This window comes from Accipiter gentilis, chromosome 3 (genome assembly GCF_929443795.1).
Source record: "Accipiter gentilis chromosome 3, bAccGen1.1, whole genome shotgun sequence".
NCBI classification, from domain to species: Eukaryota; Metazoa; Chordata; class Aves; order Accipitriformes; family Accipitridae; genus Astur; species Astur gentilis.
Window position 1 is genome coordinate 38,127,979 of NC_064882.1, and position 25,838 is coordinate 38,153,816.

The following is a 25,838-nucleotide window of genomic DNA, read 5'->3' on the forward strand; positions in this document are numbered from 1 at the left end:
AAACTATCTGATGACTTCCAATCCAGATCATCTATTTACAAATACACTGTTTTCAAGCTTGATGTTCAGAAGGTCATTAAGTTCAGAAGTCAGAGATGAAATAAGCATGCCTTCATGTTTAATACAAGACAAGTTAGAATGGTAAAAACTATCCTAAAATGTACTATCAGGGATTTTCCCCATACATTATAGTGAGCTTGCCATTCCAGCTGAAATTACTTCACTGAAGAAGGCTCATTCTATTCCAGTAGAAAGAGAAATACCAAAAGTTACACAGAACGTGGAAGAACGTTCATCAGTAAAACAGGCCAGTTTCCTCTAGACCATTTTGTTTCCAGCCAGGCACAACAATAAAACCAGATGTTGGAAGTAATCATAACCATCATCCCAAGAGAAATCTTACAGATTTCTTCAAACAGCACTGACAAGTATGTTGTGTACAGCAGTTGCAAAGGATATGGTCCACTAATTTGTTCATAATCAGAAGTTTAAGTAGCCTTTATTAATTACACAGGGAAAGTAATTAATAACAGATAAAACAGAGCAGCTTCCTCACAACTGCTGCTTTGTGTATCTGATCAACTGGGTAGTAGTAGCACACCACAAAAAATATTTAATTGTTGAATCATTTAGTAAGAGGGGAAAAAAGGATTAAAGGGCTATACATTGCTGTGGTTGAGTTAGTAAGATAAAAAACAGTTGAAATGATGAAAGAAAAGATTCATTTTCATCCCAGGTCTTTCAGTTTTAAAATACTTGGGTTTGATGTTGTCAACACAGCAGTCAAAACAAGCTCACAGCCAGGGGAAGGAGCACTGTCAGGTGAGCTGAAGTTCCACAGGAGTCCCTATGTTATTAATTACCTGAGAAACAAGCTGCCACATCTCTCCTCCCTAACCACATTCAGTTTCTGACCTGCCCTGGATAGATCCAAGTACATCACAGGAACAGAACTGACAATGCTGAACTTTCTTTGTCATGTAGAGGGGAATTCCATCTTTAGCAGTCTGCAGCCTGGATAAGATTAGCAGAACAAGCCAGACACACACAGTCCTTCTATAACAGCATATGTTGGAAACCAAAGATGTTCTAACAGGGACAAGACAACAATGCCTGTACAAACAGGGTCTGTGACCTCTGTGTCTCCCAGCTCAAACGTTGTTTGACGTCACCATCTAACACCTTCCAAACTTAAGAATAGAAAAGAGGACTGTTTGGTATGGATTATCTTGTTAGGTCTCCATTCTTATTTCCCCTGCAATACAACTCATATTAAGCATGTACTAGTTCAAACCTGCATAACTACTTACTCAAATGAAACTCCCAATGCTTCCATATGGACCTCTGCCAAAGGAAGATACAAGATTTGGCCACCAGCACCTATGGTGCAACCCAGACAGGTCTATGCAAGGATCTGCTCAGTGGCACACAGCATTACAAGCTTGAATCTATTTTTGAATGTCCTCTGCTCCAGTTACTCTGCCGTATCTAGTTAAATGCCCTTATGTCCAAAAAGGTTCAACAAAGATGTTCTACGAGCACTTTTGAGTATAAACTTGGCATAACAGATCAGCAAATTAGTCAAACCAAGATGCAACAGACACTAACCCTTCCCACAGCAAAGAACCATCAGTAGGAAAGACCCTTCCACTTTCCTCAGAATATGACTACTTGATAAATATAGATCTTCAGAATGTTACTAGGGCACATACACAACTATTAGTTTTTTAGTAACTGATATCCCTCTTACAGACAGCAAAAGATATAATTAAAAAAAAACCCCAACTGGTTAAACAACTGATCTTGCAAAAATGGCCTATAATAAAATAAAAGATGGGGAGGTAGGAGGGAAGTTGAAGCAAATCGGTAAGTTTGCATTTCACATGTTCAATTGCTTCTGGAAGCCAAATTTCCTTTCAGCTACACAGCTACAGAACACAACAGGTTTCACCCAATATCATGAAAACTCTGGGCATACTGGCTGTCCAATAGGACTGGTAATTTTTTGGTTAAACTTCCCCTTAAGGACTGCCTATGTATAAAAGGTGTGTATAAAATTGGGTTCATAGTTATGTGCTGTGACCTCTTCATTGCCCAGTTTTGTGGACAATTGATTAGAAGAACCCTTTCTCAGCAAGTACTAGGAAATATCTAGAGAAATAGTTTCAAAACCTGCCAAACATACATAGACTTCAAGTCTCAGGCAGATATTAAAAATAATTGTCCATCACTCTTACTGAAGTCTTTGTCTTGCCTTTAATCTTTTCTGCTAATAAGCAAGACTTCTATGGAAAACACACACAATACTATTCCCCAGAAGCAGCAGATTCTTATACCAGTATTTTTAGTTACAGACTACCAAGCACTAATTGGGATGTTTTGCTACAAAGTCAGACTAAAGAGTGAAGTCACTGGCAGCTACCTTTTAGAGACCAGTCCTTACGGAGGGCATAACCTATGAGTTCCTGTCATATGAGTGTAGAAACATGGCCTAAAAACAATGATAAAAACAAGGGTTTTTTCAACAATAAAGTTGGATTTGTCGGCATCATCCCATACCTTGTGCATGCACAATACAAAGACTTTAAATAACTGTATAGTAATTTGCCATATTACTAACTCAGTAGGACAGAAGCAGCATGACCAGTACTGAGACAGCTATCCAAGGAGGTTCAGACAGCTCTGCCCACACAACATCCTACAGGAGCTCCAACAACTCTAAGAGCAATTAGTACCTTAATTTCCCAAACTCTTAGCAAATGTATCCTATAATGTGATTTACTCCCATGGAATCTAGGCAGTTAGAGTCACTCAGGTCCTTCAAATAAGAAAGTATTTTATCATTTTCCAAACAAAAAATGGATCCCTTACTATGAAGAAAAGCCTTTTGTGTGAGGCAATCACTGAATTCTTAAATGCTGCTTTAGGGCAAAGGGGAAGGATTACATCAAATTTGGCAAGACTAAAAATGCCTCGATGGAGATTTTATTTTTATATTACGTTGGTGGATATTCATTAAAGCCACATCAGCTGCTCATCGTGGGAGATTTTGAGTACTTTGGTAACATACGAATAAAGTGTCACAGTAATTCAAAGCTCCAGGGTTGTTCAGTAAGCACCTGTCAGGAAAAAATGTATTGTATCAAGTTAAGTCAGCAGCTACCTAAGATATGCTTGATTATATGCATCTTTAAAATGCAACATTGGTTAATTACTTCATTAAACAAAGTTAGATAAATTACGCTGAACATCTCTCCTTTCTTCCTTTGTAACTGTAGGCATATTTGCAAATCAGGCCTGGACCCTCACCTTCATGCTAACATCTCCACACCTTGTAAGATGTCTGGAGGAATGAAAAGATGTCCTAAAAGTTTGAGGAGGATCCACTTGGTACAGATACTGCAGAAGGCAGCCACAGAGCTGTCTTGCAATGGCCAAAGGTGTATCAAGCTTCAACAAAAAGAAAAAGCATCAGATAGATCCTCAGCAAGCAGCACTGCACACTCTCCAGTCAGTCACAAAGCAGCCTGAAAAAGCTTCCAAAATTAAAAGAGAGCATCAAGACTATCAACATTACGTTTGGGGTCTTTCCAGCCTGCAGGACTAGACTGTCGCATAGCCTTAGCCAGATTTAGAGAGTATTGATCTACCCACTGATCAAAGACATCACTGATTGGCTGTTGGGCCTTTGCTGTGTTTATGTTTGATGTTCAAGATGAATCTTGCTAGTGAAAAGAAGGAATTCAACACACACCTGATAAACAAACATTTCTCAAATAATATGCATGCAAATTCAGTATAGATTACAAACCATGCAATCAGTGATTAATTACTATGTAAATACCTAGACTTCTGTCAAGAAAAGAACATAAAATTCTCTGGTCTGTTTTCTAAATACCTACTTAAGAAAAAAAAAAGGGGGGGGGGGGTACTATGCAAGTAGCCAATTACAGCAATTATCTTCCAACTAGTAGCTGGGGAAAACAAGCCATCCAAAGACATCCTGTCACTCATTTGAGTCCTTTATTTAAAACACTGCACTACCTTTGCATTGCCCCTCAATGCCATATGTCTTAAATTTGAGACCTGATCATGCAACCTCTAAGAAATCAAAGCCTCCAATCTGCTAATGGAGCTACCAATAGGAGTATTTTGGTACAGTTTTGCAGAATTAATGGACTCCCAAAATAAGTACCACATAGTAGTAAACTGTAAAACATCGAATATTCTTTTTCTTTTCCATTTTATTTTGGATGTACACACAATAGAATTATTTTTATCATGAGAATATTCATATTCATTTGATACACAGTTCCAAAAAGCCACAGAATAATTCAGGTTGAAAGGGATGTCAGGAGTTCTCTAGTCTAACCTGCTGCTCAAAGCAGGTCATCTATAAGACATGAGACCAGATTTTGATACCTTGCAAAGGTCAGTCAAGTTTATGAGCTCCACTGCACTGCATTTTCATTACATATTTTATAGATGACATAATAAAATACATACACTAATCATTTATCTATAAGAGCAGCAAGGTTTTAAGGAAGTAAGGTATATTTTCTTGAACTACAGCTCTGAAAAGATGTGAATATTATACTTGAGCACATATCCCTTGCACATGCAGTTTAACTCATTTTGGATACTGGGCATTTTACATTTGTTTAAAGAATCACTATGGCAAGGAAAAGTAAGGAAACCGGTCATTTCCCAGTCCTCTTCAAACCAGTCTCTACCATTTCCTAATAATTTCATGCCAGTATCTCAGCACTCCATTTAACCATATGGTTGAGATATTTGTACATGAAGCTACTGGCTTCATTCATTTCCCTTTTTCCAAAGACATACTAAGCAGATGGTGACTGCATAACATCTTTAGATTATATTTGTGCTGTGGACGTTGGTGTCCAAGAACACTGTCAATGTGACATTTTTTCACCACATTACGTTCTTTTCCCTGTACAGGTGCCCTTTGTGTGTTTTCTTTCTTGAAAATACCCAAGAGTTATTGAAGCACATTTCATGTTGAAGTTGGAAAGCTACTGGCAACAGCAAGAAGCCAAATTCAAATAGCAAACTGTGGACAGAAGCTTCCCAACAAAGCTTTTAAATTACACAAAAGCAGAACATTGCATATCTAAAGCACAGTTGAGGCTGTGTAGCATTCTGCACTGCAGTAAATATGAAAAACATTAACTAGATGTTTCTTGGTAGAATCCCCAATCTGGAAGTTTAGATCTAGTTACCTGAGGTGTGCAGATGATTAATCTATTTAATAACTAACCCTTTCAAAAGGTTGAGCGAATTTCAATACTCTTGCCAGATACTTTAAGCAGCTGGTAGAGACTTGACCTTTTCCAGCAATACAGTATATTCTGTGTAACAGCATACTTGATAAGGAAAATTAGGTTATGGATGAATCACTGGTATTGCACATGCCAGTGCATATGCCTTAAACAGGTCTGTGCAAGATTCTGCATGGGATAATAAATGAAGAAGAATATAAAAAAATAAAAATTTTCTATGAAGGGATGTGTACATAGGGGGTGACGACAAACTGGAAGAGACAAGAGTAGAGATACAGGGAAATGTAAGTTAGAGGGGTCAAAATAGCTTGGAAAAGGACTGCAGAAGAGACTGCAAAGAATGTGAGCACAGTTCCCTACAGAACACTGCCCCTGCCCAGGGAAACAAGGTGAAATTGAGTGGTTGAGTACATCTTCACCTCATTTTAGCGGCAAGTCCATCAAGCACAGAAGACAAATGAAAAGGACTTCAGAAAAAATGTCTTCCCTTACAAAAATCACCAAATGATTCCCTAGGATATTCCACATCCACTTTACACATTTCAGTGAGGTCAAAGCTCTTGAAGGAGGGAAGGGAATGCGCTATGTACAACAACCCACAAATGCCAGAGTTGATAACTAGGATGCGAAAGTAGATTTACTTCTACATGCCTCTAAAAAAAGATTTTTCGAAGAATGTGACATCTAAAATTAAAATTTAAAACAAACAAACAAAAAACCAAACAAACACCCCAACAATTATTTTTCAAAAAGACAACAGAATAGTTACTTGTAGGCTTAATTTTTCTGGACATAAATTATTGTTAGATTAATGATTTAGGAGCTGTGTATGCGTAATACAGTTTTAGATATGCAGAAAATATGCCTTCAATAGAAAAGCTTTAAGTATTGGCACTATTTTGGGGGGTTCTGTAGTTATTTTTTTGTTGTTTGGGATTTTTTTTAACACTCCACTTAGTTGAATGCAAACACAGATCATCTTATAAGAAGAATGAGGTTTTACTGCCCACTATTCTGCTTGATTATTTTATTTACTTTATTTACAGCTATGGGAAAGAAGAGATAAACTGAGCCTTATGTCTACTGCATTTACCTTAACTAACTTCTAATAATTTATTTTCACAAGTTTCGCATTCAGATCTAATCTTTTCTATCACATTTCCTTCCTGCAATTATCTTAATCTTATAACGGCAATAAAACCCTGTCAAACACCTATTATCTGCCTAACACTTAAACAGAAACTGATCTGTATTTCCCACAAATCCCACCTCATCCTTCATCATTCTTGCAACCTCTTCCCACTATATCCCACTGACAATTCACAGATATTTTTCTGCAATCTCATTTCCACACTCTTGCCCTGTTTGACACAGTCATTCCAACTCAATATTATATTTCTTCGTCTGCTAAAGTCAAAAGGCAACAGGGCTTACTATGAGGCCGTCTAATTTCGTCTCTCAACATTACAGTGCATGCAGCATTTACTATGAAATAGGAAAAGGAACTTAATCCTTGCACATCAGAAAAGAAGCTCAAGCTGCAAAATTGAAGTGTGGTGTGGAGGTCTAACAAAGTTTTCTGTTTGGCAAGACTTAGTTCTAAGTGTTTTGGATGAACTCAAAATGCCCCAGAAGTTAGTTTTCCATTGAACTATCAAAATAGTAATGCAGACATGGATTCAAGTTGAACTGTATAAGATTAAAACTAAAGGTTAGGGTTCCTTTCAATTCAAATTGCCACATTTTAGTACTGTTAAATAAAAGAAGGCTAAAGTTAGCAATATCACCAGAAATATGAATGAGCCAGAGCAGCAGAGGAAAACTGGGTACATTCAACTGATAAATCTGTACTGTGACATTTCAGAATGAAAACCACTTTGCACTTTCTACACCCTTAGTGTCTGCAAGCTGTTCTTACAGTCACAGCAATAAGTGCTAGACATGACAAGTTCCTACTTTGCTCAGTTACTCTATACTTCCTATATTAACCTGGTAGGACTGGACGCAAACCAAAAGGGCCTTTCGTCGGGGAGATGCCACGGACGATACAGTCGAAAAGAAAGCTGATCTGCTCTCCTTCAGCACAAGAAAGGAAAAAAACACCAGCCCCTGCAAGAAAGCACAACATAAATATGAGTTTTGCACCTGGACACATTAAAAATATATTTAGCTGAAGCTATTTATAATATAGCAATCAAAGGAGTACTAAGTGCAAGCCACGAAAAGAAATCAACAAGACACATTCTCCAGAGAGAAATAAGAAGAAAAAATTCAGGTCAGCACACACCCACTATATCACAAACATACACATAAATTCAATAGCTACCTCATCATTTATGCTAATTCCCTGAGATTCAGGCACTTAGAGCAATGCCAAAATACAAGCTATATTCTGAACAGCTGTCTGAGTGTTTTATTCTTATTTGCCCCTAAAATTTTGTAGATCAAATCTTAGCTATGCACGTGGCAGGGATACTGAAAGTGTCTTCATCAAAATGAACTAAGTTAATTCTACTTCTACCCAATTTTAACCAAGAGCAGCTTTTTATATCCCAATGAATTAGGATTTGGTTATAATGCTAGATTATAGTATAAATTTTCCTAGACTAAGTCCTATGGTCTATTATTAACAGAACGTAACACAACTCCATAGGTTGTCATCAGATCTTTACCCTTTGCTCTATTCTGATATTTTGCTTTCCACTCATTAAGAATAGCCCCAAGCAAAATTAGAAGGAGAATCACTAAATAAACAAACAAGTTCTGAGCTGCATGATATATGGCTACATGGACAACACACAAGACCAGAAGTGCTCCATAGAACATTTTATCTGAGAATTATCAGTCCAAATATTACTCACATCAGGAAAAAAAAAAATTATGATCTTAAAACATCAGGCAAAAGACCACCCCGGTAACCAGTGATTTCAGGAAAAAAAAATACAGTAACCAGACATAAAAGGAGATTAAATTAATATATAGGTCTTGAAGAAGTGCTACCAGTTCACCAGAGCCATGCACACTAGAAAACCACAATAACAAATCTTAGACCTGCAGTAGGGGTTTGCATATTACTTTCCTGGGGACTTGGGCCCCTAATCTGGACTTAAGTTTGACTTCTGTATGTCTCTAGCCAATTCTGAGTTGGATATGTATTTTTGCCAATTATACTCAAAGCAGCAGAGCTCGTCTTGACCAGAATGTCTGCATCACCACCACTTTCCACACATATGCCCTGTCATATCCAACAGTATATTCACGTTTCACTTAAGCAATGGATCCACTTTTGACTCTTGACAAAGGGCTATGGAATTCAAACAAAGGGGATAAGGAGTGGACTGCAAACCAAATTAACTATTTTAGTAAATTAGATATAGCCAGCAAGTAGTCAACTGATCACTCTAGGAAAAGCATATACTGGTCCATACACTTTTGTCATTCTCAATTTACATCACATCTAAGTGTCTGCCTGCTCTGCTTAAATCTATTCAAGACAACATTGTTAGCAGCATCTTTGTAACTTGATCTGTCACTCCACCACATTTGTTCCTCTTCAGATCTCACTGATCAAAACTTCTTCAGCCAAAGAAACAGAAATCCTGTTTCTGGTACAGTTTATTTCATTTGGTGAACTGCTATAAATTCAACTGGAATTAGCATTCACTCACTGGTAGAAGTTAAATTTATACTTAAGGGCTGGATTGCCAATCATTTCTAGAGTACAAGGTCTCAAATATATTACTTGAGACTCAGGATAGAGAAATATTAAAACACTAAGCTATGTTTAAGCAACAGAGAAGATGGACACACACTAGCTCATGAAACATAAACCAGAGTAAAGCCTACTTAACTCCACACTTCTATAGTACTGTTTTCTATTACTGTTTTTCAAAAACATGTTTATGCCATGTTTCCTCATGGCACATACACACACCCTGGCTTCAAGATCAAAGACCATCTATGAGATTACAACACTAATCAGTCTGACAGGTATGAATGTTTCTGGTGGCAACCCACTCACAGTCTTGTCCCATTTCCCCTCCCCAAGAGATTTTAAAGAGTCAGAGAACACTGTATTAGAAAAAGCTGGGTGCGAAGTATGTATTCAGGAATGATTTGAAATTCAGCTCTTCCTTTGAGCTGCCTTCTCCTTCCCCCCCATAGAGTAGAGGGAGTCTAGGGAAATCAGTTTGCCTCATCTTAGATGATATGACTCTTTCCCCATGAATCACACTGATGTCAGAAGCCATGCCTTTCTTGAGGGAGCAAGGTTTTGCTGGACTCTGAGCACTTGACATTCCCATCCCATGCACAATAAGCAAGCGGGATATAGAGACAACACAACAGAGGACATTGATATCTCAAGCACAGTGATATACTATGTGGCTTGATAATTCAGCAGAATCATACACACCCATGTTGCCATTCAGGGAAAGAAGATTCCTCAAATATTTCTGTACATAAAGAGTACATCTGGACCACTTTGTTCTTTTATCGCTATTGTCAAGAGTCTTAAACTCCTAAGAGGCTCTACAAGCCTTTTACTTTAATGGAAACAAAAAAGTAAATGTGTGCATGCAAGCTGGCTGCTTAACTGAAAGGATGATTTCTGCAAAGAACTATCACACACTTGTAAATCCCCAAAACAAACGTGATGGCCTTTATATAACTAATGCAAACAGTGTACGCACATGTGCATATAGATATGAATCCAATATACACATATGTGTAAAACATTTCTTTGTAGATTCTATTATTTACATGATCACTGTAATCGCTGATCGACTCTCACAGGAAACGTTTTCTTTCTTGTTTTGCTAGTAAGAACTAGATTGCAAGGGAAGGAAGAAGTCTGGGGGTCCTCGCAAAAGCCATCAGGTGAGATGAATGAATAGATAAGCTTAACTAAGTTATGTTTTAAAAGCATACGTAAGAGCCAGCAATTAGATTTCTTTTCTGCTTTCTTGAGAAAGCTGGCAAATTCACTACTAGAAATTACGGTTCTCAGTCATGTGTTGGAACAGATTTGGTGCACAAGCATTTGGAAGCCAAGGAATATGTGGTATGCATCACTGTAATACCATGCAGCTGTTTACTAGACTGAAGAGCTCGCTCACTCACTCGCTCTCTCCACAGGATAAGAGACTTGGTGAAAAGCAGCCTGCAACCACTTGCACAAGGCTGAAACACTAAGCCAGTCCTCTGTGGCAGTTAGCAGTAAAGCATTGTACCATCTCCCAAACATTAAAGAGAAGTTGCCAATTTCATAAAATTTCCAAGTATTATTAAATCTTGCTAATGTTTGATTTTAATTCATCATAAAAAAGTAAACCCATGGGCAAACACATCCTCAAAATGCACAATAACCAAAAATTACTTAAATCTCCGTACCGTGTGTGAAAGCAGGGAGGAAGAGTCAGTCCCTTCCCATGAATTATTACTCCTAACAGGTGCCAGACAAGGCTAGAGCCTGAAGACTTTTAGCTACAGGACAGGTACAAACCATGGCAGTTCAGTTCATGGCAATCATCATGTTGTCCAACCAATATGTCTCAATCCTGGCCTTGAGCAACACCCTTTAGAAGGTATCTCAGGCTACATGGCTCAGGGTGCTCTTCTCTCTGGTGAAAACAACATCTGGTGCTCCTATTATTGGCAACTAAGACATTGGCACGACTACTAAAAAGGTCAGAATGTATTCTGTAGTAGGCCTAAGTAGGAGGCAGCAACAGAACAGTATCTGTACATAAACAGAAGTTTTAATCTATGCAAGCCAGAAGCTTTCAAGAAATTCCTGGTATTGTCCCAGTTCAACTACCTCTACTACTTCTAATTTTCAAATAAATTTCCATTTGTTATAGGGCTCCTCCTCTCCTCCTTTGGCCCTTCCAGATATGCTGATAGCCATTTCCACTATTTCAGAATGATTTTTAAGAGTCACTTACAGAAGAGACAGACAGAAAGAAGCACATAATTGCATCAAAACGATCACAGAAATACTCCCGCTTATCCTTCAACTAGCAGCAGCAGTATCATTTGTTCTTTCAAAGGGCTTCATGTGTCCTACAAGCTGCTCTCTTCCAGGAGACACTGTAAGAAAACATGAGGCAGCTTCAAACCAGGCTCTGGAAGCTAATCCTGAAGTACTTGAATATTGGAGAGCCTGAATTCTCACAGCCTTAACATGCCCTCTTATTACCCTACTTTAATTTTTTCACACTGACCTCCAAGTCAAGATTCTCCTGGCAACTGGTCGTTTTAGTCAGTGTACACTAATTGAGCTAGCAACTTCGGAAAGCAAGAGGCTCCTCTTTTCCAGCCTGTTCCTGTAAGTAAACCTCTCAATTGAGTCCTAGGCCCCAATGCCTTTTTTTTTTTTTTTTTTGCAAATGGTATGTGTGATTAAGCTTCAGTACAGAGAGGCTGGGGCAGGAGGAGCCAAATTTTGTCCCAGAGAGTAACTTATTTGCAGCTGTCAAAAGCCGAAGAAAGAATTTTCTTATCTCTAGCAGTACAATTGTGATGTTAAGAGCAAGAGAAGTTAAAATGTAAATGATTTTTCCTATTTAAGAATAAACTAGTATTAACTGTCTTGAAAATGCACCTAGATTTAATGTTCAAAATCTCAGCATTATCTCAGATGGTTTCCCTCTACTTGGATTGAGCACAAAAACCTTCAAAGTTGAACAAAACCTGTACTGCGCAACTAATTCAAAAACATAACTTAATTAAGTATTTTATATTTATGAAAAAAATTATGAGAAAGCAAGGAACAGAAAGCTGTAACATTCACATCCTTTTAGACTTCAGTTATACCAGAGAAATATCCAAAAATAAGGTCTGCTTGTGTTTGGGCCTTCATGGGTTTTTTTATGGAGAGGAAAGGTAATCTAACCACAAGCTCATCAATTCCTTTTAGTAAGGTATTTACTACAGTGGTATTTAAAACTTCAACTCACTAATCATCTGCATTCAGAGCTTCACAGGAAGAATGTGAGCAAAGACATGGTTTAACCTATAGGAAGTAACATTAATAATAGAGTCTGCATAATATTATTTGATGTTTCTACAACAAGGTAATGGAGAGTTCTTTCATTTAGGGATTAAAACACTTCATGTAATAATATCAGGGTTTTTTCCTGAACACTACTTGTTTGTCCTGCTCCTCAAGAATTTCAGAGGAATGAGGTAAAAGAATCAGCTGAAGAAAGATGATCCTTCCCTTTACCAACACTTTTCTAGTAAGAATAATCAGACTTATATTTTTATTTAGGTCCCATTTACAAAAGCAATTTCTTCTATTGGCAGTACTAAATATTTAGACTAAACATATTTAAATATTTTTATGCTTGCAGATATGTCTAAGTGCTCAGTTAAGAGCAACAGCTCCTTTAACAAGATAAGCTTGAACTTGGTATGTAAAGAGTTTCCAATCGTGGCAGGCTATTTTGTACCAAAATGAATATGCTGTTCTTCCCTTTGAACAAACACATGTGGGGTAAGAGGCAAAAACACCCTTTCATGGCAACTGAAGGTTCTCAGCTCTCAAGACATTTTTTTAGAAAAAGCCCACAACATTAATATAATGCTCAACAATGTAGTGGGACCCTTTCCAAAGTACTTGTCATTAATTCTGGTTGCCTATAACTAAAAAAAAAATAATTAATTCATACTTAAAAAACAGATATACAGGATAGCTACTGGTGACCTCCTGTGTCTTACCGGGAAGATAAACAGCTGAGTTTAACATAGCAAAAATGACAGCATAAATAAATGCTCTATAAATATTTAGGGAGGTAAGCATGACGGAGAGAGAAAAAACATTATACTAAAAAACAATGTTGGTACAACAGCAATCTAGGATAAAAGAACACATAAATTTAGATTGGAATTTTAAAAAGATCAAAAAGATCATAGATATAAAAGGATCTACAAAACTCAAGACCAGAGTTTAAGCGTAATCACACTTTGATTCTTTTTAAAGGATTAGAGAGTCATGACAACACCAGTGTTCAAAACAGTGCTGGACCTTCAGAAACAGTTGACAGTCATTCAGAAGTCAGATTCTTTATTTGTATATGCCTCACCACAACTTCAAAGGCCATTTTAATTAATGGTATATCAAGAAATGTAGAATATCTTCCTGGAACCAGCAAAGTTCCCCTTGAAAGATAGGGGATCATATTTGTTCCTTTTTACACCTGTATCATTTTGCACCAGAAATTAGCGTAAGTTTAAGGGGTGAGGGGGAAGCATAACATAAGTAATTCAGATGCTTCAAGCTCCATCACCTACAGTTTCACATTTGTATCATCCATCCACATGTCATACTACACGTTCCTTATGCACCTGACACACTAGCCTATGGATTGAACCACTAAGGTTTTCTGCAATGCGGAGATAAGATATAGCAACACTCATTAAGCCCAAATCAGTTTAAATTCTTGGAGCACAGCAATTGCATCAAATCTGGAACAAGCTACAGAAGAAATGTCAAAATCTAACTAAAGAACATAAATGAAGGACTATTTATATGCCCCATTATTTCTGGGCTTTCTTTTACAACTAAGGTCTAAGTTTGGGAACTAAATATTTAAGCTTAGGAGCAGTGACCAGCATCTAGGGTCTGTCCCTGCAGTTGTGCTCCAAGTCTCAAGGCTACAGACACATAATCCATTTTTCTCTTCTGATCACAGTGGTATTTGCATGCCTGGTTACCCAGTGAGGCAGCCTCCAGGCCTTGTAGTGGGCTGTTTTTCTGTGGGCACCAACTACTCCTCAGGAGGAAAACAAAGATGCGAAGCCCTGCAAGCTGAAGTAGGCCAGGAACCCAGGTTTCCCACTTCACAGAAGTATGGCAACCAGAAAAGACATGAAGAGTAACACTACCACCACTTCATCTTTTCTAGTAGTGTTTTAGAGTGTCCTCTCGAGTTAGGCAACACACTTGGAAAAAGATTCCCATTTTGTGTTTTATAACTGCTTACCTAAGGACCCATAATATCTTCACTCCCACTTCCTAGAATCGGTCTGCAGGAGCAGACTTTGGCCTGTTCATGAATTTACTTAGAAAAATCCCATGTGATACAGTCTTGGCGAGTCCTGGGATCCAGGAGAGCTGGCTGATTTTCAAGGATGACCTCCTGCAAGTTCCAGTCAAGCAAATGTGGCAGGAAAGCCTGCATCGATGAACATGGGACTCCGTACAAAATTCAAACATAAAAAGAAAGCATACATAGGGTAGAAGTAGGGTGACCAAGATGACACAGGAGGAATACAGACACACTGTAAAAGCATACAGGAATAGGGTTAGGAAAGCCTAACTCTACCTGAAGTTGAGTCTGGGGAGAGATGTGAAAGGCAACAAGAAGGGCTTCTGCAACCATATCAGCAGCAAAAGGAAAACTAGAGAAAACTTCAGCCTACTGCTAAATGAAATGGTGGACCTGTTGACAAAGGACATGAAAAAGTCTGAGGTAGTCAAGGTTTTCTTCACGTTGGTCTTTACTCACAAGATTCAATTCCCTCATCACGAATCCCAGGCCCTTGAGACTTGTTGGAAAAAATCTAGAAAAACAACAACTTTCCCTTGCTGGAAGAAGACCAGGTTAAGGAACATTTAAATAAATTGAACACACTCAAGCCCGTGGGGCCTTAAGGGATACATTCACAGGTGCTGAGGGAGTTGGTTAGTGTCATTGCAAGGACACTTTTTATTATCTTTGAAAGGTCATGGAGACTGGGAGGTGGAATGGCATGCCTGAGGTCTGGAGCCAGGCGGACAGGGATGGGGGGAAACAGTCGTCACTTCTATCTTCAAGAAGGACAAGAAGGCGGATTCAGGGAACCACAGACCAGGGAAGATGATAGTGCAAATAATCCTAGAAGCCATTTCCAAGGTGCTGACTGAGAGTAGTCAGTGTAGATTTACAGAAAGGAAATAATGCCTAAACAATCTGATAGTCTTTGATAAAATGACTGGCTTAGTAGATGAAGCAGTAAATACTGTTTGCTTTGACTTTAGCAAGGATTTCAGCACCAGCTCCTATAATATATTCATTGACAAACTGATCGAGTACAGACTAGATTAGTGAACAGTGAGGTAGACTGAAAACTGGCTGAACTGCCAGGCTGAAAGAGTTACGATTGGCAGTGGGAAGTCCAGCTGGAGGCCAATCACTACTGGTATACGCAAGTGTTCAACATTGGGGCTAATGCTGTTTAACATCTTCAATAAGGATCTGGATGATGGGACAAGAGTGTACCCGCAGCAAGCTTGCAGAAGATACAAAATTGGGAGGAGCAGCTGATACACCAGAATATGGGAAGAAGTTGCTCACAGAGGTTGCAGAGTGCCCATTCTTGGGGATATTCAAAACCTGACTGGATATGGTCCTGGGAAAACTGTTGTAGCTGACCCTACTTTGAACAGGGGAGTTGGACAAGGTAACCTCCAGAAGTCCCTCCTAACCTCAAGCATTCTGTTATATTTAGGCATTTGTGACATCCAAACTGGAAGTTTCTTTCTGATCTCATTCTAAAAAAATTGGCTTCTTACTATATTGTAGAAACTTAATAATTAGCATTCTATAACGCTGCTGCATAACCAGATTAGCAGTGTCTCATCAACACTTAAATAACACAACTGCTACAGCAAATTCTCTATACTAAAGCACCACTAATCTTTCAAAATAAATTAAACCATTCATTTGTACTACCAAACTACTACGGAAAAACTGACAGAACGTTATTTCAGATTAATATTTTTGTTCATTTTCTTGCTAGCTTTCAAAATTTGAGCATTAGTGTGAACTGGTGATATTCCATATATTAAAGCATAACGTTTTCTTTTAAATCAATTAACAGTAAATCAAAGTTCCTAGTATATTAGTAATGTTATAACATATGTTAGCATTTAGTATGAAACCTAATTAAGAATAAAAAGACTGAAAGTGTTATTGCCTAAACACTGTAATGGAAGTGTAATGCACAAACTGAGGTGGTCTATATTCACCATACGGGCTACTGAATATTTTTTATATCCCATAAAAACAGTTCATATTACTTACTGGTCCGATTTTATTTGGGGAAGTATATATCTAACAACATAACATGAGGAATACATAGAACTGTAGGGTGATATACTAGTAATCTAATATATTCCATTCCAATTGTAAATACAGATCATAACAGTACATAGTCAATAATATAGATACATTTCATTACAAAACAAAATGAAGCAGACAGATAGGTTTTATTAAGCACAATAATTTAGGATAAAATGTTAGCTAGATCCTACTGAAATATACCTCCATTCTTTACGCTTATATCTTAAGTGCCTTGTTGCTGAATACTTGGAAGTTAGGTGACATCAAAAGAGTGCCTGTGGAGATGCTATATTCAGATTTCTCTCTATATTTTTTTTAAATATAAGTTTTCCATAGTTAAATTATTTCAGATTTCATTAGTTCAAAAACTAGTACTCTACACAAGCTTTCCAGAAAGAGTAGCAGCTTTTTAAATGGGAAAAAACACACTGTGGTTCAACTTTGGGAAATTCTCTCATTGTATGCATTCTGAAGTGTATAGTTCAAAATTAAGTTTTCTATTTTCAGTTAATAATTCAAAAAGCAGACCCAAATTATGTCAGCATAGCAGTACACACATTTATTATAAGTGCCACTTGCATTTAAAGTGGTACTAGCACACAGAGACAGGAACGAACAATTGCTTTATTCTGCATGGAGAAAAAAGCTGTTCAGACCAAAACTGCAGGTGTTGGCAGACCTACACTAAGCTGCAGATTCAAGTTTAGCCTGCATCAATTGCACTATTTACAAGAGAGAGGGAAAAGGTGACTGTGCTGACTCCCTCTTATACTCTATAACCAGTTACGTAGCTCACAGTCTAAACCACACCAATAGGAAACAAGACACTTGTGTTCACATGCCAGTTTTTAACTGAAACAGAATAACCTTAAAAGAAAATGGATTTGTTTCCTCACAGGCTGTACCTATAACCCATTCCTTCAGATGGTGAAAACCCTTCTTTAACCCCAACCACTGAATTAGGAAGGGAAAGATTTGAACCAGAATCTTCCACATTGAAAACAAGTGTCTTAAATCAGGAATCAGTTGAGTCCATACTTACCATCTTTGTAACTCAGCTTTATAATTTTCCATAGACAAAACAAAAATCCCTCACTAGAGTAAAACAGTCAAAATAATCTCTTTCCCCTTCCTCCCCAAATTTTGCCACAAGTCCCAAGGAACAATATCTTTGGATTTGGATCGGCTGTGAAACCTTCTGTTTTTTCAGTTTGGTAATTGAAGAAATCCATTACTTTCACATTTCAGTATGCAAGTCAAACAACTTCACATCCAAACCGTCAATCTGCATGCCCACTTGCACTCACAGGTCATCAATTCAGCATGGCTTCAAACTCTGCTTTTGAAGTTAAAACCTTATGTTTTCTAATGATGTATATGATATTATACCACTGCATTAATTATCTTTCCTTTTCAGCACTTGCATAGGAGCTTTGCATTTTATCTGAAGTGAGAATGTGAGAAGTCCTAAACTGGACATTGGATCAAGAGATTTCTCTCCATCTAAAGGTGCATCTTGGCTACTAGGCTACAGCAACTAGCTTCAGCTTGCTTGCTTGCATTGTGACTCTATACATTTCATAGTCCCAGAAAGTGACAAATCTACTAACAGGGAAAGGAACAGACAGAAGTTCCTAACTTTTAGGAGCTAGAAGTCCTGTATGGGATTTAGACATTAGCATTTACACTATGAGAGCCTTGATGCCGCCTGTAACTTCAAAGCTCCATATCATTTTCCCCTCTGGAAACAACAAAATAATTAATCATAATTTAATAATCTGAATATTAAACCATTTTGCCTCATCTCTTGCATGACACAAGCCATAAAATTTCATTCCTTTATTTTTGCTCTGTGTCCTATCACAGCATTTGAGTAAATATCTTCTGGAAAGCCACAGGGCAATGTTCAGTCAGGACTCCACATAGTCACTTTTTTACCGAACGTCAGGGTTGAAGCCTGCAGAAATCTACTCAGTAGAACAGACCCTCTGATATGAGGCTGCCTGTATGACAAAGCAGCACAGCTGGTTCTGCAATCTCCACTTTGAATGAAGCTAGCATTTACATTTCTACAAAAGGTTTCAAATGACTTTTAGAAGACAGGTTCCATTTGTACTTACAGAAGCCGCACCTGGTACCCCCTTCAAAGATGAATCCATTTGGGACAGCTCCATACCGACGCAGATCTGAGAGCTTCCATTGCCCCATGACACTAGGAGGAAGGTCTTTTACAAGGACGAGAATGTCATTGCAGAAATGCAGGGTAGCAGGCCCACTCTCTAGTTTAGTGCCAGGTGCTACAAAAACTTGAAATCTATGAACTATCAGATAAGGAAGAAACAAAAATTACTATAGAAAATAGAAGTAAGGTACCATGACTTATATTACATAAGTCATTCTGTTCAGCCATAGTATGTGGACCTACACCTGCCCACACCATGAGGCTCTAGCATAAAGAGTCTATGTCGAGCCCAGACAGCCCCCTGTGAGTAGCTATAAGCTCATTACATTCTATTATGCCAGTTTAGGTTTGGGAAAACATATCTTGGCTTAATGCTACAAATGATTAAGTTGTAACGCTACATTAATTTATCCTAAGTCTTCCAGGCTACTCCCTATCTCAAATTAGTTATTCAGCCCACACTTCAGTTACCTCTTCCATCCTTGCATTACTACATGGGTTTCTTTCTGTCTCCTCCTCTAAATACCCTGTGCCTCTCCTTTCCCACGTGCAAGCACATACACACATATAACACAGTGCCCAAGAAGACCAAAAGCCAAGGCTCAAAGAAGTAGGCAAGTTCTAACCAGAGCTCTGTCACTGACTCATTTGCAACCTTTAATAAACTGCTTCACTTCTTCCCTATAAGTAAAATGGGGAAAATTACATTTTCCCACCTTTGTGAATCTTTTGGGAGTTGGTGATGGTAGATGCCCAGACATATAAAATGACTAAGAAATTAAGTGATTTGTAGGTAGTAAACACTCTTAAATGTCAGTTATTTCTTCATATTTCACAGCCTAAACTTCAGAAAGGCCGGGGGGGGGAGTGGGGGGGCAGGGAATGCCTGTCTCATTCAAGTTTACAAAATTCAGGTTCAAATCCCAAATCCAATATCCCCTATACTGCAAAGGTCTTTACCTAAAGTAGCAGCTATTCTAGGCTGATGTCCCACCTTCTCCTCCAGAGCTGTTGCATTCTGAATAATAAGCTATTGGGAACACTTCAAGGGCTCAAATCTCACAGTGTTTCAAAGGGAGCAATTTAAGTGAGCAAGCACCTAATCCTCAAACAACTGTTTTGACCTCTACTACTCCTCTAGTTTCTTTCATCTTGTGATTAGACAAAAAAAGAAAAAAAAAAAAATCTGTCTTGGCAGAGAGAAGCATCAGGACTGTTACATTTCCAGTCAGCGGTTTTCAGTGGAGCATTTATCAAGAAGCACATAGATTTAGCTTTTGGTTATCCATCAAAGATTATACAAACAGCTACCTGCCTATGAAATCTACAGGGTAACTTCCAGGTAGTCTCACTTCTTACAGCCACTCTTCCCTGTTTCTTGCCTATGCTTCTTCAAGCATCATGAATTTCAGCTAGGTCCGAGTCTTGCTTCTCATCTAAATACTTGGCTATATTCTTAGTTACCATCTTAGCTGTAAGTCAACTCCTCATCTATGACGTGCATTTGGTAAGTTCCTTAAGGCTCCAGCAGAATTAGCCACAAAGTCATTCAAGTGAAATGTGCAAGGAGACAGAGATAGATCTAACTAACCACAGCTCTACTTACAGCTTTGCCAGTGGTACTGCTAGGGAGCAAATCAACAGTCACACGATGTCCCCTTTTGGGCACACAGTTGTTACACAACCTGCTTAAACATAAACTATGAAAAAGATACCAAAACCATCTTGATGAATAACATTCAGTAAGGAATCTTTAACATCATTTGGACCCCTCTCTGCCCAGTACTTTGCTGGCAATTAAACCACAGGAGTGGAAACATCAGGGTTCTTTCTGCCTCATAACTGAGGAATGGAGCACACACTCCACACAATCAGTTGCAAGCTACAACAGTTGCCAAAAACAGAGAGCTGCAGCTCAGATTCTAGTTTTTAAAAAAAAGCATAGCCAAATCTGAACAAAGCCAAAGTAGAGGAAAAACCAGATCTGGACATGAAGCTTTTGCCATGTGCTGCCTTCTTGGTAAATTGGAATTTTTTTTCAAAATTCTCCCCAGCCATCTACTTCTCCTGCTCTGGAAAAAAAAAATTAATAAGATACAGAGCTGAATATACCCATGAACAAAAGGTACTATTTAAGTTCATCATTTCCTTTAGCTAATATTTTCCTCTTCACAGCTATTCCCTGACCTGCAGAATGCTAACTTCCTCAGAATGAGTTATGGGCTCAAGCACTCTTCTCATACCTGACCTATACCTCAACTCACTTAATTCCACTGTTTTCTTTAATCCTGGTTCTTTTATTCCAGGAAACACATCCACCTCATCTGCTAAAAATGGAGAGAAAACACTGGGAACTCCAGTGCAAATGCCTCCATTCTGTGGGCCTCATTCATGAACAGCATCAACTGCTTTCATTTATTTTTTTTTTTTGCTTCCCAGACTCTGAGGTCATCTACCCATAGTCTATTTTTATCATCCAGCCACCTTACTTCCAAGGCACACAAAGGCACCCTTACTACACTTTAAAAAAAAAAAACAAACCAAAAACCAAAACCCACCAGTCACCATCCTCTCTTCATCTAAGTCTCCGTTCTTTGCTGTCTACTCAAACTAGATTCACTTTTATTTGACTTTTTTCTCCTAACTGAACCTGCTCTGAAAGATAAAATCCTGAAAAAAATTTCTATACTCTGGTCTATCCTCCTTCCCCTAAGCTTTTTGCAGTTACCATTCTACAAATTATTGCCAGTACAACCAATTATACTGGTTTTCTTACTCTGTCATTTCTTCACCTCCACACACATTCTCTCCCACTCCATCTTTACTCCATGGCTGCAGATATCATCATCCAATAGGCTCTATTCCTACCTCACTCACAGCTTTCCTTTAAAAAAAACAAAACAAAAAAAAACAAAAACCAACTCTTCCCTGCTTCTGCGTTTCCTCCTACCACAACCATTAATCTCAGTCTGGATGTGAGGTTTAATACTCTTTCCATCCCAGCACTGCATCAGTGCAAGATCATGAAAACCAGACCTACCCTATCAAATTCAAATTCTCCTTCAGGTTCTAGGACAAGTCTATGCTGTATATAGATCCCAAATCTAGTAAAAAAAATAGAACCAGAACACAATACAGCTGCATCATCAAAGCGTACCTACTCCAGCTACTCATGCCTGTATTGTTCAGAAACCCCCTCTAACCTTTCCCCCTTATGCAAGGCTTCATATTTGATAGCTCCAAGTGGTACATCCATACATCTCTCTTCTGATACTTCTACCTTTTATACTGTAAAATTCCCAGGCCATCTTTCTATGTATGTACTGCGAAGGAACGAGTGCACAAATGCAACAGATGGCAAAGCATATGTAACAAATGATTAAGATGGCTAATGTGCGTCTCCCACACACCTACCCTCCTTTCCTAGTTACAACTAAACAAACATAAGACAGATACTATAGATTACCAATATTATCTGTCTTTGTTCACCTCTGTATGTTTTAGAGCTGCCAAGCAAGAAAATAAAATAAAAGGAAAAAAACTGAAGTTAGCTGGAAAACTGAAGTTAGCTGGAAAGACTGTGTCTGATGACACTCCTTATTGCAAGATGTCTCTTCCTGAAAGGGGACACCAGCAGCAATAAGCAGTATCAATGCAACACCTAGTAGGCAGCTCAGAAAACTGGGATTGAACTACTCAAGTTCTACTCAGGACTCTGCTTCTCTTAATTCAGGCTCCCTCTGAATGCTGTTGTCAAAATCCCCAAATAAACTGCAGGAACAGAAGTGTAAGTCTGATCACTTTGTTTCAAAGCTACACACTTTCATTGCCAAAATCAAAAACTAAGTTAAGAGCTCTCACAGTTAGCCATCAGTACTGGGCAGTACTGTAATCAAAACTTATCATAAGGGACACCTGCTTCAAGATGTAAGGGAAAGACCAGTCTCTTCATCTCAAATGAGTGACAGTCTTTTCCTTAACTGTACTTTGTTATTTGCATTTTAGCTATGCTTTTCTCTGCTTTTTTTGCCCTGGGAAAAAAAAAAAAAAAAGTGTGAGAAGACAAAGGTTACCTTCCCCCAGACTGTAGCGGATTCGTACATCCCACGCATACATTGTTTCCTTGTTCTCAAATCCCAGCATCACAACTTGAGAGAGACAGATGATTGCAAGCGTGTGATTCAAGCCCTCATAGGAGAGCCCAGGATCCAAGCCACAGATGTCTTCTAAGGTCATGCTGCTCCTCTCCTTATGCCCTTTTGCTCGTTCAGATTTATCCTTGTATACCAGCATGAGCAAACAGTCTAAAAGAAGCAAAACTGTCAGAGATGATGAGGCAGAACATAGAACGTAACACATTTCTCAGTACTCAGATTCAACACAAAGGTGCTTTAGACAACTGCAGGGTCAGTCTGATCAAGTATAATGTAAGAACTCAGTTTCCTTTTCCCATCCCACCCCTGGGTAGTTTGCAATCCTTGTTTTCAGGGAGCAAACATTGGAAGGCATGTTTCAAGGGTAATCTGCAGGCTCAGAAATAAGTAGGTAAGTAAAAAGTCTTCCCTGTTTTACTTTTCAAAAATCCAGTGGTTTTTCAGATACTCTTACGGGTCTGGAAAGGACTGACTCATTAATTCTGAACATTAGGAGTTACACTATGATAGCTGTTCACATTACAAACACTAAAGACTGAGAGGCTATTGTCATCTATATTTCCATTAGAACATACTGAACCACAAATTAAATTCTTACAGTAGTTCACAGATTACTCAACTACTAAATGGTGAGCAGACTGCACTGCCAGACTGTTAGTGTCAGCTCAGGTTTCCTAGTTAAATGTTACACAGTAGCCATTGCTAAATAATCATTATCTGCCACACATTTTTTTAAAAAAAAAATATTTGCCTTTGTCACCTTTTGTTTTTAACCGCTTCCTAGAGGTGTTTATTACACAGTAACTATGCAAGGGAAGAAAGTAATTCAGGTGCCACAGTCCCATGGGAAAAGCAGGTTTCACAAGCAAACCCAAAAGACAAGAAAGAGGGGAGATACCTCTCCCACCTTTTGCATTTATAACAAGAGCACTCCTCTTCCCCCACATTCCCTTCCTATCACATAGCACTCAGTTGTAAATGAAATTAATGGTCAATATCAAAGCTGCAACATCCACAGCTTAAGCTGACCTACATACCACAAAGGAGAAAGCCCCCTGTGCACCATTTTATGAATGTTGGGGTGTGGTGCTCTGAGGCCTGGCAAGGTGCCCTGTGGCTCTCAGCTGGGCAAAGGACTGGCAAATCTCCAAGGAGGTGAAAAATGACTGAAAGACTGAACTGTCTGCTAACTAAAGCAGAGCTCTGCATGGACTCTCAATTGTTTTTGTGCACCTGTTAGCAAAAACAGCTGCAACTATGATATTTAAGCATTCCACAATAGAGTTGTGTGTCTGAAGAAAGAACAGTTATGGTTTACAGACCAAGAAAAGCAAATCACTGGGGCCTTTTTTCTAGTAAACCTGACTAATTTAGCTAGAATAAAAATACTATTTTTGAGGAATAAGCTACATTCTCAGTAAGTTTTCAAAGCAAGCTCCTTCATCTTCCTCCTTCAAACCTCACTTACTCATATTAGAAATCCAGGCCCATATTCACATGTCTAGGTACTAGCTATAGGATCAACAGATGCCCATTCACTCAGAGAAGTTTAAGAGATTCAGCCTAGATACAGGCATCTAAGACACTAACACATAACTGTAACAACTGAAGTAACAAAGAGTTAGGTCTGAAAAGCTTCAACTGATAAGAATCCTTTCATCTACCAGCAACAACCGAGAAAAGATGCCATGATCCATTCTGCAGCAAGACAGATTCACGTCTTCTGTGTGTAGGCAACATTTAGCCCTGGAAAGAAACACTTTGGGGCCCAAATGTTTTCCCTGTTAGGAATAGATGGAGCAACCCAAAATCTACTTTTCCCTCTCCAGCAGTAAAACATCAACTCTGAATAACATTTTCAATTTCCTCTTCAGAAGCACAGAAATGATTTTTTTTTTTTAATTCAAAATGTCATTTTATTTTTAAATTGAAGCGATATCTTATGTCAAAACACTGATCAAAAATAACTACTGAGCTTACAGTGCCAGCTTTTTTTTTACAGCCACCAATCACCCTGAAGAAATAATAATAATTTTCAGGGGAAAAGGGGGGGGGGGGGGGGGGGGAAGGAAAGAAATTGCATTTTAAACGGGAACCAAAACCACCTAGCTGCGCCTTGAGAAGTCACCTTTCCCACCAGTTTTAGTCAGCGCCTGGTATCAAGCTACTCGAAGCCTTCGCTCCGACGCCGGACACGGCGCCCGGGGACCGGCCTAAGGGCCTCGGCGTTAGGCGCCAGGCCGCCGCCAGACGCTGAGGGGGCGGCGGGCCCGTGACCGCCCTCGCCTCCGCTGAGGAGAAAGCGGCCCCGAGCCGTTAAAGCCGTTAACGGCCGCCAGCCCGGGGCCGTGAGGAGACGCGAAGCCCCCGCAAGCTCCTCTCCGCGCTCTCCAGTTCGCTTCGGGGGGCTCCGGCAGAGGCCGCCTCCTATTTTTGGCCGCCTGCTCTCTTGCCAGATAATTTATGGCCCGCTACCCCGATTAAAAAAAAAAAAAAAAAAAAAATTAAAATGAAAGAGCAGCGACGGCTTGAGGTGAGCCCCGCCGAGGGTGATCTCCAGCGGCTGCCACCCTGGAGGGGAGCCCTGTAAGCTCCCTGCCCCCCGGGCCCCAAGCCCTGTCCCCGGGCGGAGGACGGAGGGACGCCCCGGCGCCTGCCTTCCCCCCCCTCCACACACACACACACATACACACACACAGAACGGGCCCCCCTCTCACCTGCCACCGGGGAGGGCTTGCGCAGCACCAGCCACCTACTCTTCCACTGCAACGAGAGGCAAAAGGAGAGGGGTTAGCCAGGGCCGGAGGAGGGAAGAGCGGGCTCTCTCCCCTCCTGGGGAGCGGGGGGGGGGGGGGGGGGCCGTTGGTCAGGGACCCCCGGCCCACCGCGGGGCCGGGCCGAAGGGGCGCCGGGAGCGGGGACCTTTTTTCCATCTCTCAACTTGACGTGACCCTCCACCACCACGGAATCCGTCATCTTCAGTCATGATTCCGGACAGCTGCACCCGGCTCGCCGCTTCCCTCCCCGCGCTCTGCCCGAAGGGGTCACTTTCAAAATAGCTTTATTAGGTCCCCGCACGGGCACAGGCAGC

At 39.5% G+C, this 25,838-nt stretch overlaps 1 protein-coding gene across 4 annotated transcripts in view; it reads right to left on the reverse strand.

Moving 5' to 3' along the window:
* The window catches only part of DOK7 (docking protein 7), a 68,443-nt gene extending 42,605 nt beyond the window's left edge, over positions 1–25,838 (reverse strand). The window contains exons 1-5 of one of the 4 annotated variants that reach the window (XM_049797912.1): positions 25,670–25,838; positions 25,465–25,510; positions 22,667–22,897; positions 18,532–18,732; positions 7,293–7,412 (exon numbers count right to left, since the gene is read on the reverse strand). In XM_049797912.1, coding sequence (XP_049653869.1) covers positions 7,293–7,412; positions 18,532–18,732; positions 22,667–22,897; positions 25,465–25,510; positions 25,670–25,723 — 652 coding nt within the window. In that variant the 5' untranslated portion in view covers positions 25,724–25,838. Of the gene's footprint in view, positions 1–7,292; positions 7,413–18,531; positions 18,733–20,199; positions 20,294–22,666; positions 22,898–25,464; positions 25,511–25,669 lie in introns of those variants that run through there. The other 3 variants (XM_049797914.1, XM_049797915.1, XM_049797913.1) reach the window with 3 other exon arrangements.